This window comes from Metopolophium dirhodum, chromosome 1 (genome assembly GCF_019925205.1).
Source record: "Metopolophium dirhodum isolate CAU chromosome 1, ASM1992520v1, whole genome shotgun sequence".
In the NCBI taxonomy this organism is placed as follows: Eukaryota; Metazoa; Arthropoda; class Insecta; order Hemiptera; family Aphididae; genus Metopolophium; species Metopolophium dirhodum.
The window spans coordinates 14,841,886-14,858,239 of NC_083560.1; the positions used below are offsets into that span (position 1 = coordinate 14,841,886).

Here is a 16,354-nt window from a genome sequence, read left to right on the forward strand (position 1 = left end):
CGCTGATGTCAGTAGTAACGCCACCGCTATTATCAATGTTTTTTTCATTCAATCGTCGTTGTTCCTTTGATAAGAGGTTTCAGTGTTTATTTGTTTGTAAATTGTCGTTTTAAGACTGTCTGGCCTCAGAACTTTTGCCGCTGTTCTAAACTCCTAACCACATTGCATTAGCAGGTACCGCTGAAGAAGCCGCTATTATACCAAAGGTAACGCACTTCATTTTTGACGGATCCCACCAAATGGTCGATTTATGTATCCCGACGTTGTGAAATTGATTTCCGGCAGTCTCGTTCCATAAACCTACGATGTCTTCAAGGTTAGTAAAAACTAATACTTACGCTCATGTTTAGGTATTTTATAACTGAATTGGTTTATACCCTCGGTTTTCATTTTTTGCGATTTTTCGTCGAGTAAGAGCGCGTGACAGATTTTAACCTGTGTAGATTTTCGCGAAATGAAAAAAAAACATTAAAAACACAATCCATACACCATGAGTCAATTTAGCAACGTCACCGCCGCCGCCATCTTCCAAATTTATGGTGGTTACAAAAAAACGTTTGATCGTGAAAATAATAAAATAACGAAAACCATTTAAAATTTTAAAATATACGATGTATAAATAATATTCCGATTGCAAACCACAACGGTTTATATCTTATACTTGGGTGGTTGCGTACCTACAGCCCTAAGCAGAATTTATTGAGAATTTGAGAATAAGCATACGTTCCGCCAACCGGTTCACGCGCTTCCACATCAGTTAACATATAAAATAAAATATATATTTTTTTCTGGAAAACATTTGTTATAATGAAAGTAAACATCATTCTGGCTATAAAATATGTTTTTTGATGTTGTTTGGATTTTTACTGCATCAGCGTAAAATAATACAGATAAAACCTGTAATTTATATAATATTAAAAATAGGAATTTTAATATGAATATTATAAAACAATACATTTAAAATTAATTTATAATAATGAATAATAATAATACAAAAAGAGTGATCTTTTTGTTGTTTCGTTTCTTCCCTGAACTTAGCATTTACCAAGAAGAATGTTATTGGTTTTAATACTTGCAAACCTGTGCAGTTCCGGTATTTGCGTACACTTCTTACGGTTTCTAAAATATTAAGTATATTTTGTTTTATTAATTGAGACAGTATTATATAATATAGTATAATTTATTATATAACATCTTCATTCTATTTTATGTAATATCAGACACAGAGCAAATAGATATTAGTTCAATTGTATGGACAATTCATTTGAAATTATAAAATTAAATGGATATTGCATCTGAGTTGAATGTAAATTATTTAATATCCATGAAAAATTTAAATTGTCTATTTAATATTGAACTTACAATTGTGCATTGATACTTTGTACCAATATTAAATGCTTATTGAAAATAATTTTGAATGAATATTAATTGAATAATATTTAATAATCACAAATTATTATAGTTGTATTGCCTCACTAAGATAATTTTCATAAGAATTCAAATTAACAATTGACCAAATATTGGATTGATATTTTAAATGTTGCATTCAATATGCATCCAATATTTATTGTTGATATTATTTTCACATCTGAACTTCATTATTTACTGATTAATACATAAAACGTTTCAATCATTAAAATTTACTAATAGTTTTGTTATGATACGCTATTATATAATACCTACCTACTACCACTATACTTATCAAAACCACGATAAATATATTCTTCAGATTCACCAAAATGTACAAAACATGTCTGAAGAATTAAATAATAATAATATTTGAAATAAACAAATGCTAGTTTTATTATCATAAGAATAAAATAAAATAGCAGCTAACCTATATAATTTTTTTAATATAATAATATAATATAATTATATTAAAATTGCTTCTATAAAATAATAAAATAATTTAAAAACATAAAAACAATCTTACAAGTATAGGAACTATTAAACTTATACAATTGCTTAATTACTGGATTTAATTAAAACATTGTTTATATTTAAGTTATTTATAAATAGTACAAAATATAATCATCAACAATAGTATAATGTATATTGTATACCTAAATTATAATATATGAATTACATATTATATTAAGCTAATTAATAATTTATTTAAATATCATATTAAAATTATATTTAAGTTGAAAGTAACAAAATAGTGTGAAAGTTAAATTAATATTATATAATATTATCCTATTTTTACTCTAATATTTCATCACAAATTTACTTGTCTCTGTTAATATGGTATAATATAACAGGAATGGTGATATAAGCATTAGTTATGGTACACAAGTCATTTTTTATTAAATTAGATAATTTTGATATAATAAAAATATAAAATTCTATTAAATACAACAGTATAATTATTATATTCTAATACGTATTTGTAAATAAAACTTTAACTAAAATTGATTTTATTCATTTATTTGTGTATTATAAAATTATTGATATTAAGGTTCACCATCCCATAGTACAGTGATTCATAATATTCCGTATTTATAAATAATTTCTAAACATATATACATACTAAGAAGTATATTATGATGGAAACTTAGTTATGGCTGTTAAATTTCATATAATATCTTATCAAAAATATACTGGAACAGATATTTAACGAGGAAAAAGGTGTTTTATTCCAAATTCTATGAACTTAATATTTGTATAGAAGTTTGCCATAAAATGGTTTTTCAAATATCCGTTTAATTTAATGTTTTATGTCATTTCTCTTTTACCATCTAATTTCAAAAATCTGAAAAAATAAATAAAAATTATAATTCATGAAAAAAATACATGTTATTTCATTTTTTTGTTTATTAAATTAAAATTATAACTATGAGCGTTTTTTAAACCATTGGATGAAACTATAAAAATTCTTTTAATTTTAAAGTATTAACAATGTATAAGACACTAAAAAACTCATTAGTTAATAAATGGTTTCCACCATTCAAATAAAAATTATCTCTTACTTATTTAGAGCAAAATTCATGGTTTAATCATGAATAATCAATTTTGCTTCCGCTGCTTCTAATTCATCCTTTGTATCGATAGGTTTTTTAAAGAATGTGTTTATAGGAATGTGAATATATTTGTTGAAAAATGTACTAATAGCTTGGGCCAAGCAGATTTACTCAATAAAGCATCATACCAACATTATAGAACTGCAGTTACAGCATTTTCTTTAGTGAATACTACAATAAAGTATACCATTTGTTATACCCAAGATACCCACATAAAATAATAAAAGTTAGTGAACATATTGAAATAAAACTCTTTTACTGAATTTATACAATAGGAATCTTATTAAAAAGTGTATTTTAACATACTCAATATAATATTTAAATTATTTTATATTAAGCTTTTCTTTACTATATAATATTTTTTTGTTTGTCAAATTTAATAACAATTAAATATTTATTCATGAGGCTGTAATATTATTATTACAGTCACCACCATAAGGTGTAAATACTATATGGATCGAGGACAATTCATCGAGCGACCATTCACCGACATCATTTCACCGTATTCACGTATCACCACAGTTATAATTCTCCGCGGCTACTATTCGTCATAACTCTAGTAAAATACATTGCATGGATACAAAATATATATAAGATTAAAATATTATAATAAATTGTTCAATAAATTAGTTTTTGTCATATACATTTACATACTGTTCAAAAAAAATAAAATGACAACAAAATAGTCGATTGGTGAAATAACTGCAGTGAAATATCCGGGCACCAACTATTTATTTTTAAAATAATATAATTCATATAATACAACATAAATTCCTAAGACATTTCATTTACAGTAAGAATATCCAACGATTTAGATTTAATTGGTTTATGATAAAATAATGTTTGAGATTCTGAGCGAAGCGATGAATGTATTGATTTTACAATGATGTGTGTTTTTTTTTATTATTTATTTTTTTTGTGTCTGTCATCAGCTTTTAGGACAGTAATAGTGCTTGGATTTTCCTCAACAGTAACTTTTCTGATAGGAAAGTGAATCTAGTTGGTACTTTGGGGGGTCAAAAGTAAAAATTTCCCAATTGTTTTCAAAAGCGATATGAAAAACAAAAGAAAAATTAAGGAAAAACTGGAATTTTTACGCAAAATCTGTTTTCGAGAAAATCAATTTTGGTTTTTGGTGTAACTCTAAAACAAATGACCGTAGGTACATGAAATCTTGACTGAATGTTTATACTAGTGTTTTCTATACACCATAATATTTTCCAAATATTTTGACTTATTTTGAGCTGTTTACGGCCATTGTCAGTTCTCAATTTTTTTAGTTTTTTTTTCTATAAATATCAATAAAATTTTATTTGTTGAGTAGAAAAGCGTGAAAATGTTATTTGCAAGGCTTCTGATAATATATTGTTACAATAGCAGTTGAAAAATATTGAAAATACATAGGCACAGTTTTTTTTTATAAGCATTCAAAGTTCAAATTTTGACAAAATTTATCAAATTTAAAATGTAATAATTATTTTGTAGTTAAAAATTTATAAAATGTTCAACTATTGTATCTAAGGATTGAAAATTTAAAAAAAGGTTCCACGTAAATAAGTAAATATATAAATTACTTTATTTACAATAATATCATAAAATATACTTAGTAATATCATAGGCTGACTGACCGTTTTCGCTCAGAATTGTTTTTCTTATACAATGAAATTATCATCGAATTAAAATTTAACACCATTCATTACAGTGACCCACTTGTAACCTACTGTACAGCAGAGCGACATCCACTTACCCACCTTTTTTTTTGTTAATATCTTCCTTACTATTATAATTTGTTCATTATTTAAATGTTTTATAATATTAAATATTTTAACCACATAATTATTCAATGTACCAAAATAGCAATAGGACTCTTTATACATTTTTATAGTCATTAATTAATAAACAAAAATCAGGATATTATACAGACTTCCTTGAAGTGTAGTATTTGGTAAAGGACTATTAGTATGTTGAATTTTTAAAATGGTGCTTTTATCTAGATTTTATTAGAATTATTAATAGTGTTTTTGTCAGTTTCTTTGAAGTGTTTCATAATTTTTTCTAAGAGGTTTTCATGTTTTTGTAATAGGGCCTTAAATGTTTTCATGAAATTCTCAAACAGAAAACAATTTACATTATCCAATGGACCAAATAGTTCATAAACCTGGCATAAGTATAATAATCTCTGTATATTATAGGAAATCAAATGTTTACCATAAATAATTTGAAAAGATTTTAAAAAATAATTTAAAAGTCCCGTAGTAAATTTTAAATATTTGCCTAGTGTAGGACTTAATAATATTACCATAGAAATATAAAAAACCATCTATAAAATTTTTCAGATAAACCTGTGCCAAAGGTCCAGAATAAATTAATAGTTGCCACAGCTCGGTAGCTTTCCACCTACAAATTTCTTCCAAGTCCCTGGGTTTTCTAGAGAATTCAACTGGATTATTATTTTTAATGAACTTGATGAAATTAATTGAATCTTAGAGCTTGGAAGATGGATTACTTCTAAGCATGTTAGATGCATATAATCAAAAGAAAATTTTTCACCAATATTAAAATAATGCAAACATAAAAGAATGGTATTTACATTTGTACTATAATAATTTTCATGGGTTCTAAAACAAAATTATCATGAGTTCTCAAAGATGGCAAATTATCTTTATATGGGAAACAAGTGCATTTACATAAATGCACACTTTTTTGTGTACATTTTGAAGAAGAAGAAAGTCACGTATGCCCTAATATACTGTAAATCTAAACTTTAATCATATTGATGTACCTACGACCTACCTTTGAATATAAAGTTTAATTGAAATAATTCTTATTGGTTCTATTGATGAAATATATAAAAAAAACCATTAGTTTAGTTGTTCTGCTGACATAGTTATTAAGTTATACGAGTATTACCTTTTTTTTTAACATTATTGATTTCAAGATACATCTATTTTGATATATTATTACAATATTTTAATGTATTTTTATTCCAGAGCAAAAAAAGTTGAACAAGAAGATGAATATATTGTGGAAAAAATTGTAGATAAAAGAGTCATAAATAATAAGGTGGAATACTTTCTCAAGTGGCATGGCTATGATGAAACAACCAATACTTGGGAACCTGAAGAAAATCTTCATTGTGAAGAGTTAATCAGAGATTTTGAACAAAAACAAAAAGAAAAGGACAGAAATAAAAAGGAAGAAATTGAACGTGGTCATAAATATCCACTATCTAATTCAACCGTTACAAGTTGTGCATCATCAGAAGCTGGTCCAAGTAAAGAACGTACGAACAATTCATTTCCTCAAACAATGATAGAAGTTGAAAAGACTGATGAGTCAAACAAATCTGACTTGACCGTAAATAATGACAATATTGATGGTAGTGAGAAAAATATGTCAGAGAAGATGGAAAATAATGTAACTAATCAAACTAAGAAAATAGTTGAGAAAATTATTAGTGCAGGTTTTTTGAATGGACAATTGACGTTTTTATTGAAGTGGGAAGGAATTGAAAAACTTGATGTAATCCCTGCTGAAAAGGCTAATTTAATGTGCCCACAAATAGTAATCAAGTTCTACGAAGAAAGAGTTGGATGGCGTGCCTTTTGTGATGATAAATTTGATATTAACTATGATATTATGGATAAGGTAGACAACCATTAAAAAAATAACTTTAATTTTATATAAAATTCTATGGTAAATATTTTCAATTATTTTACTTTATGATTATTTGTGGCAGTTATTACTTACAAATAAAAATATCAGTTTATCAATTATAAAATACTTAAACGTTAGTTACTAAATATAAATAAATAAGATTGGTAAAATTCAATTATAGTGATCTATAAAATTTGTTTTATAGGTTTACGTTAATAACTAACTTATTAGATTTGAAATTTTTCATTCAGTATTTATTTGTTTTAATTAAAATGTATTAGTGAAATATTTTATCTTAAATGCAAAATAATATGTTAATTTAAGTTAATTTAGTTACTTTTATTTGTTCAAATGTTGGGTTTATACATTCAATATTTGTATTATTTTAAACATTAAAGTATTTTTCACCTTATTATTTTAATTTTTATTACAACTTTTAATGCTATAAGTTAATGGAAGTTTTTTTTTTATTAATTCAAGTTGAAAAATTCTATACACATTCAAATAAATCTGTGTAAATAATGTTTATTATGTTGTCACCAATAAAATGTTATGTTTTATACAAATTACCGTTGAAACTCGAGGGGAATAAAAATTAATTTGATGTCATAGTTTTTTTCAAATTATAAATCCCAAATATAACTTAAAATACTGTAAGGGGCAAAAGAAACATTTGAGTTATTGAGATTCTACTGTATCAATGAAAATCATCAAGTGATTTTCAGATTAAAAAAATTATATCCGCTAACTGAATAAATACCAATGTAATAATTCAATTAAAATATAATAAATATATATTATTTATTATATTTATTATTTTATTTATTTATAAATGTATATTATTTGGGAAAAGATGATTTTTATTATACAACTGAAGAATTTAAAAGTTATAATGACCCGCCTATATGCGGACATTTATGCTTAGATTTTATTAAGAATTACAATAAATTTTACAAAACATATTGATGAATAATACTTTATTAAAATGTCGAACTATCGAATAGTTTGGTGGACTATTAATAGCCTAAGTGGTTCTCGTTTGCGTGAAATGGCTCTTCATTTTTTATTATGTTTTACATTTGTATTGTTTTTAATACAGAGATGACTACATGAGTACCTTTATCGGCAAACGGGTCGCTGCTCTATTGTATTTTTTAGACTTTAGACTGTCAGTGGCATTGCATTCTTATTTGTTAAGATAATATAATATTATTATTACAGTATTGTTATTACTTATCTTATCATAGGTCTAAAAAGAGAAGCCAAAAATAAATTTAAAATGAAAATATACCGATGAAATCTGTAAAGATATTTATTATTTTTTTTTCGATTACGATCATTTAGTTTATGTCTTTCATAGACACAGCCCAGTACGTTTTTAGTTATTTACTTTTTTTTATCGCAATTTATAATTAAATTATTTGTGATTGAGTATTTTTGTGTTTTGAATTTTTGATTATTGCTTTTAATAATGTACAAAAAAAATCGCTCTGATGTTTGGAATTATATGGACAAAGATCCTAATTCTCCTGGACAGATTCAATGCAAATGATGTAAGCTAAAAATAAAATATTCAAATGATACATCAAATGTTTGGGACCATTTACGTTGAAAACATAGTACGGTATTGGAAGCTAATAAATTAGTGACACAAGTAGAAGAACTTGATGACATTAATGTCCCCAACGAACCATCAACGTTTACATGTAATATACATTTTTTTATTTAAATTATATGTTTAAGAATTTTATTAGATATTTATAATAAGTATTTTAATTTTAAAGTTGAGTACCTATATATGGTATATTAAGTGCTAGATATATTAATTAATAATACACACACTTAAAAATAAAAACTAAAAAGCTGACTAGAACAAAAATTAATTAATTTTTTGTTTTAATTTTTTTATTATGAATTATAAAATAATTTATTATATAATTAATTTTAAATAATATTTTAATTTATAAAACTCCTCAGATTTTTATTATGATTTATAAATGTTTGATTATCTTATTTAGGTTCTACATCTAGATCTATGACAGTGGCTCAGTATTCTGATGAACACAATATTGTACAGATACAAGGACCACCACCAAAGAGACAGAAACAATTGACACTAATGAATAGGTAATATTAGTAATATTAGTTATTAATTAATACTAATATGTCAAATTTGTACAATCTTACACATACCTATTTTTATTTTTATTCATGAAAAGTTAATAATTCTTAATAATCTTTGATAGGTTTAGTTTACCACCTGAAAGTAAAGTGGACCAATTCAATAAAGCTGTTATTGAAATGATTGCAGAAGATATGCAACCATTATCAATCGTAGAGAACAGGGGATTCAGAAAACTTATTAACCTACTTGATTCACGTTATAAGTTGCCTAGCTGCAAACTTATTGGAACTACGCTTATACCAAATTTGTATGAATCAACTCGAAAGATAATTGAAACTATTTTGTCTCATACAAAATATGTATCACTTACATCAGATATTTGGACTTCATTACAGTATCTTTTATAACTGTGACTGTACATTTTTTTGACATTGATTTTAATTTAAAAACATATGTTTTAACCACAAGAAAACTAGAATCTAGTCATACAGCACAGTACTTATCTGAAGTACTAAAAGATATTATTAAAGAGTGGAAAATAGAAACCAAAGTTGCAGCAATTGTGACAGACTCTGTTGAAAATATTAAGGCAGCAATAAAATTACTAAAAATTGAACATATTCCATGTGCGGCTCATAAATTGAACAATGCTGTAAAAAATTCTTTAAAAAGTGAATTTGAGGAAAATGACATTGATACTAACCAAACTGAGGAAATAGAAATGATGAAGCTGGTCAAAATATGTCATTCTATTATTGGGCATTTTAAACACAGCAACCCAACGAGAATTCTTCATGAGAAACAAAAACAACTAAATTCTCCTGTTTTAAAACTTAAGCAAGACATAGCAATTCGTTGGATTAGTACACTTATCATGATGAAATGTTTGCTAATAGTTAAAGAACCACTGATGCTAGTTTCAATGGGCTTACCACAATGTCCAGACATGCCATCAAATGAACAGTGGCAAATCATTAATGATTTTGTTATACTTTTGAAACCTTTTGAAAGCTTAACAATACAACTATCATCAAAACAACGACCAACCTTGTCAAAAATTATTCCATAAATAAGAGGTATGTTATCATAGTAAATAATAATAAATTTAATTTTTTACTTATAACTTATAGGTTTATTATTATCTGTCAATAATAAGAACCCAGTAACTTTCACTGGAAAGTTCTTAAAAAAAAAGTTTCTTGAACAAACAACAAAACGTTTTGAAAATATTGAAGATTTATGCCCATCACAATTCTATGCTAAGGCTACTTTATTAGATCCAAGATTTAAAAAAGCTGCATTTAATTTAAATGATAATGCCAATGATGCTGAACAAGAAGTACAAAAGGAGATAGCCATTACAATACATACATTTTAGATTTATTCGAATAGTTAATCGAAATTTATTATTTAATATTTATCAATAAGTCATAACAAATAAGTGTTATTAAAATATTAAATACCTAATACAAAATAAAATTATATAATAAATATAAACAATAAAGTATATATTACATTTGAAATATAAATACATAATAATCAATAACCTATTAAAAAATAAAAATAAAAAGTGGGTAGTACTATCCACTAGGTATAGGTTACCTACTATACCTAGTTGTAAGTTGTAACATTTAACAAAATATAAAATATTATAGGTAGAACAAAACATTAAAATCTTTAAGTATATATTGTAAAATCTGAATATACTTAAAATCTTATCTGCATGGTAAAATTAAATTAAAATTGTAAACAAAAATTACCAACTTATTAAATTGTTGATAGGTGTAGTACCTAGAATGTAATTCCCAACTGATGTTTTGGAGCACAGTAGTGAGCAACAAACTGTCTATAATATGTTAGCAGGTATCCATTTTATTAGATTACTTATTAGTTAGTAGTAATAATATTATTACCTATAATTATATTTAAACGGTTTTTATTTTTATACATTTTTTTAAATAAATACATTTTTTCATATAAATTTATAATTTTATATTAGGTATTATGTGTGTATGTTTGTTTCATGTTTAACTAACCTGTAATCAAATTGTGTGGAATATTTTAAGGTAAATAAAAACAGAATACAGATTTTATGTGACGTTCAAGTATTTAAAGAATATGTTTGACATATTTAGTGTTAGTCAAAAATCCAAGTTCACTTCTAAAAGATTTTCAATAATTCAATGTACCTATACAATTGGGTATTTTAGGTTTAGCTAAGTTATTTAATGACAAATAAAGATAGGTAGGCATAGAGTATATAATAAACATTTGTCAATAAAGTAGTTCAGCAATAAGGTGGGTTCTAGAGGGGCAATAACTTGAAATTAATAACTTGAAACGAAGTTGTATGAAACAAGTCCTCTAGGGCCAACAAGGTATGTTTGGTGGGCCCCAGTATGAAAAATGTTTGATGAACCATATTGGCATTGTAATTTATAATAAAGATACATTACCGAAAATATAAATTAGATATTAACAAACCGACAAGTAGACAATTCATGCTTGATGAACAGATGAAAAATATATTGATTAACTTCAATCTCAATTATTGATACAGAATACGTAAGTACTAGGTATTTTCATACTTATTATGCTTAAAAATGCAAAGTTAAATGCACTATAGTAAAATAAGATTAAAACTAACACAACTACCTAGTACCTACACAATTATTAATTATTATTTATTTCAGTAATTTCGTCGATAACGGTCACTTACGACTCACAAGTCACACTATATTCACGTTATCATAATAGTACTGGACACACTGACAGTTGCTACGCCGGTGTGGCGGTGTCAGATTCCCGGAATATCAATTTAATTTTAGTCGTTAACAACAATAATAATTATGACATTTACATAATATCATAGATACTTTAAGAGTTATAGGTAAATCTACTCTGTGGTATTATCTGCAATAGTTTTTTAAGGGGATCTAGCATATTATATTGCATATCATGTTTTAAGGAGTAATATTTAGGCAATTCACATGATATGAAAATTTGGGATATTATGTCTATGTGTGAGTAGTAAATTAACATTAATGTGTTTCCGTGAATCGCTGTAATACCACGATAAACAACCGCCACCAGATGAAATTCTCGCACTCGCACTCACATGTCACGAAAAATGAAATATAATATTTTTGTTTGCATAACTATAAAACTTCCTTAAAATTGAAAATCGACTTCCTGAAAAGCCTATAAGTACCTATAGATATTTTGTCAAAGAGTTCATACATGTACAAAAAATTAAAAACGGACATTCCGAAGTAGGTATGTGTAATTTACCACGGCTAATTTATTGGTCTAAAACATACATGTGCCGCGATCCCCTAAAGAGGACGTTGCGCGTTGTACCCGCATAATTCATTGTCTCCGTCTTACACACGTACGAGAGGAGTGTTCATACGAGGAATGTAGACGTTTAATTAAATAATACGATGACAATTCTATCAGGCTGGGCCCGGTCAACAAAGGCTACCAGTCCTTTCCAGTATAGCACAACCAGAAATCCGTAGACATCCAGCAACCTAGAAGTGCCAAGTGCGCCTCTAAAGATGGATATAAGCCCTGTATATTGCATTACTACCATTGTTGTTACCCTCAAAATTACTCGTTATGGCAGTCATTTGTGTATCATTTTGTTTATATATTTACATTTATTTATATATTATAAATATAATATTTTATCATTTAGGGTCTTGTATAATTTCAAATAATAAGTAAATAGGTATTTGTTAGTATTTTTACAAAGTTGACGTAGGTTTTCGCCAAAAATGTCATATGAAATAAAATAAAAAAACAAGTACGACATAGCAAATGTTCGTTCGTCAGTCACAATAGTACATATTATGTGCTGTTAGTTTTTATATTATAGTGAAATGGCCTAGTATCAAGCGGCAAACTTTAAGGTAAGAACATTATCTGTGTTTTCTCATTGATTAACGATTTTTAAATTTTAAATGAATTATGATTATTTTAAAATATTAGTATTTTATATATTCATAACTCACTCAAAAGATTTTTGGCAATATTAAAGTATTAATTAACGTTGTCCGATGTTGATTCTGAAAAAAAAAACGCTGGCCAAGTCAGGGATCGGCGTGTAAACTTTCTTGATTTTTTATTTTTAGAAATTTATAAACTGATATCACACCCAAGCGGTATAACAATTTGAAACCATAAAATGTCAGTGTGAACAGACCCACGAAAAATTATTTTTATTTTCATTTAGTGAGATAGATCTCTGAAACCAGGAGGCAGGGGGCGGATTTCATTATTTGGGGTCTTGTTAGATTCACATTGGTTATAATTATAAAAAGTGCAGTGAAGATTTTCAGAACTTTATCTTTAATAGTTGATTCACTACAGAACATTAAAAAAAATTAAAACTAATTTTATTGGGCGTTTTTTGATGTTTGTCAGCTTTACTGCTTTGTAGTGAATTAACGATTGGAGATAAAGTTCTGAAAATCTTCACTGCACTTCTCATAGCTAATGTGAATCTAACAAGACCTCAAACAACAAAATCTGCTCTCCAATTTCGGAAATCAACCTAGCTAAATGAAAATCTAGCGAAAAATAACTTTTTTATATCTGTGAAAAATTAAATAATTTTTTTTTAAAAATTTTAATTCCATATTTAGTATTTATTTGATAATCTTTTTTTAATGAGTTATAAACCAACTTTCTAGCTATTATAATTTAGGAGAAAAGTTAAAAAATAGAAATTTTGGGACTGTTCACGCCGACGTTTTTATGGATACAAATTGTTATACCGCATGGGTGTGATATCAAATCTATCTCATTAATATTTTATATTAAAGCTAGCTAAATTACCCATCTACTCTTCATTACTGAGTTACAAATTTATTATTTTCCGATTTAATATAAACTCTTGAAGTTTTTAAAATGCAGACTTTTTTCATTTCAATTACCATACTTGCTTGATTACAAATCAAAAAAGTAATACTCGACAGAAAATTGTCTATACATCACTACATTTCTATCATACGGAGGACTTTGTAAAAATTAAATATTATATTATTGTGAACTGTAATTATTGATAAGTTGAAAATATGAATTTTTTCAAATCATATTTTAAATTAAAAACGGATAGTGTTTCGTACGATCTATAGTGATTTTTCTGCTGAATTCAAAAATTATTTTTAGAATCGAAATCAGGCAATGTTAATTAACATTAATTTTGTTTAAACAACAAGTAAGTTTTTGTAAAATTCGTATGGTGAATTTTATATTGTTATCGATTTGTTGACATATGCATGCGCGTACGAGAGTGGTATTTTCATTGAATAAATTTCACTCATACCTACTAATAATCATTTGCAATTAACGCATAGATCCCGGGCGGCTAAAACGAGATTATAAATTGTGTTTTTGTGTAAGCTGCATCAATAGCGTAGTTATCTAGAATCTTTTTCAATGGGGGATATACAATTTTTGTAGGCATTCAGTATACACATAGAATAATATTATTTGTTCGTTTATTTATGTAGGTATATGACATGATAAGCTGTGTTGAACCAAGGTACCGTGTCATCGCTGATCATTTTGGCACAGTTTACCATCTACTTACTATATTTGTTAAGGTAAAATCCTTGGTAGACCCGTGGTTCATTACCTATATAAAAATATGTTAATGATTTTAAAATAAATTAGATTAAATAGTCTTGAAAATCATTCATTATAATTGTTTACATAAGATCAACTTATTTTGCAACTTAAGGCATCATGCATAACTAAAACAAGTATTCACATTCAATAAAATTAACACATACAGGGGCGGACTTACCATTTTTCCGACCCTAGGCACTACAACACTATGTTTAATCTTTAATATTGTAATTTATGTTTTCTTATAGGTAGCCAGGAAGGTACTGATTAAAGTGGTGAGCACTCTAGTCTCTATAATCGATTAGCAGATTTTTGAGCAGTATGCACTATGCAGGAGACGGGCGACAGTGCCGTCGTCGCAATGTTTATTATTATTAATTACTTTATCAAGACATCTGATTTCCAGAATTAATCACAGTATTCTAAGAATAGACTAGTTTGGTAGCCGCGCGCCCGGGTCATTCCAGTTAATATCAAATAATGTACTTGCCAAGCACTGTGCGAGCTGTAATCAGCTAGTAGAGCGGCCATATACCATGTACCCGGCGGTCCGAAGCAGTATATTTGACTGCCTTGGCTGGAGTTTTGTGCATGCGCCATTCACAATATTGTATGTATTTATGCCGCACACCCGTATATCACCTCCCATGCATTAACATAGGCAACGCTGGCAACTGCCTCGTTGAGTGTCGATGTCGAACCTCTAGCGGTGGCGACGCGCGCCGTTCTCAGGATTAAACTCAAACGGCAAGGTTATTATAGCTTATAAATTAAAATGTTACTGCGACGTGACTACGTGAGATATTCTCCAGTTTCATGCAAGTTGTATACAAAACAAATTAATATAAAATATAAATTTAAGTAAATATAATTATGAAATTATGAAGAATTAAAAAGTAAAAATTAACTGAAAAATTGCGCACCAAAAAATATTGCGCCCTATGCACGTGTCTTAGTGGCCTATGGGTAAATCAGCCCCTGAACACATACCTAATATCAAAATATTTATCTAATTATTTCATTTAGTAATAATATAATAACATTTTGTTTAAAAAGAGAAATAAAATAACATTACAATGTAGATAATTAATTCTTAAAAAATATCAAACAAGAATATAATTTTATTCTGATGTTAAAGAATAGTGAATTATTAGTAAAATGTTAAGTCAAAATACTTGTTTCCCAAAATTAAGCTAACATAAAAAAGGTGGAAAAGTGGGTATCGCTCTGCTGTACAGTAGTCGTCGAGTATGTCACTGTAATTTTGGATTTGTTATATTATTTGAAATCAATGATAAATCATTGGATACAAAAAACAATTCTGAGTGGAGACGGTGCGTGAGCCTGGGCGTAGTGGCGTCGAACACGTATAGCTACGGTGGCAAATACCCCAGAATTAAAATAGTATAATTAAAGAGCAAAATAGTATACATGAAGTCATGAATAGAATAAATTACAGACATTAGAAATACAGTCTGACACCGCATTGAGACTCGGCCTATATTTGTATGGAGTAACAATCCAACTAATTAAATATTTCACAATTTGGCTTAATATAATATTATGACAAATTATTAAAAATAATAAGCATTAGGTGGACAATTAGTGAGTTAATAAATAATAAAAGTCATGACACTTGATACATTTTTAAACCATACTGCTAAGGAAATAATGTAAGGTCTGAATGAATTCAAAAATTACTACAAAAATATACAATATCGTAAAAATTATAAAAAAAAATTCAAATGCACATAAAAAAATATTGTTACTAAACGCTAACCTTAATTGTTTTGTTATGAGTAGAACATTTTGTTTGGTACTTTTAATTAAAATTTCTTATCTTAGCTATGAAAATAAAAACTTTTATGAAATCCCAACTGAAAAATAGTTTTCACGATTTTAAAAAATTATCATG

At 26.9% G+C, this 16,354-nt stretch overlaps 2 protein-coding genes across 2 annotated transcripts; both read left to right on the forward strand.

Annotated features, from left to right (window-relative positions):
- The first annotated feature begins 96 nt into the window (after positions 1-96).
- Positions 97-6,755, forward strand: LOC132936688 (chromobox protein homolog 3-like). Its single transcript, XM_061003453.1, has 2 exons — positions 97-316; positions 6,011-6,755. Exons 1-2 carry the CDS (start codon positions 306-308, stop codon positions 6,681-6,683), a joined length of 684 nt encoding a protein of 227 aa, XP_060859436.1. The 5' UTR covers positions 97-305; the 3' UTR covers positions 6,684-6,755.
- Positions 6,756-8,225: 1,470 nt separating this feature from the next.
- LOC132933100 (E3 SUMO-protein ligase ZBED1-like) lies at positions 8,226-9,871 on the forward strand. Its single transcript, XM_060999433.1, has 5 exons — positions 8,226-8,230; positions 8,298-8,383; positions 8,696-8,804; positions 8,924-9,196; positions 9,271-9,871. Exons 1-5 carry the CDS (start codon positions 8,226-8,228, stop codon positions 9,869-9,871), a joined length of 1,074 nt encoding a protein of 357 aa, XP_060855416.1.
- The last annotated feature ends 6,483 nt before the right edge of the window (positions 9,872-16,354 follow it).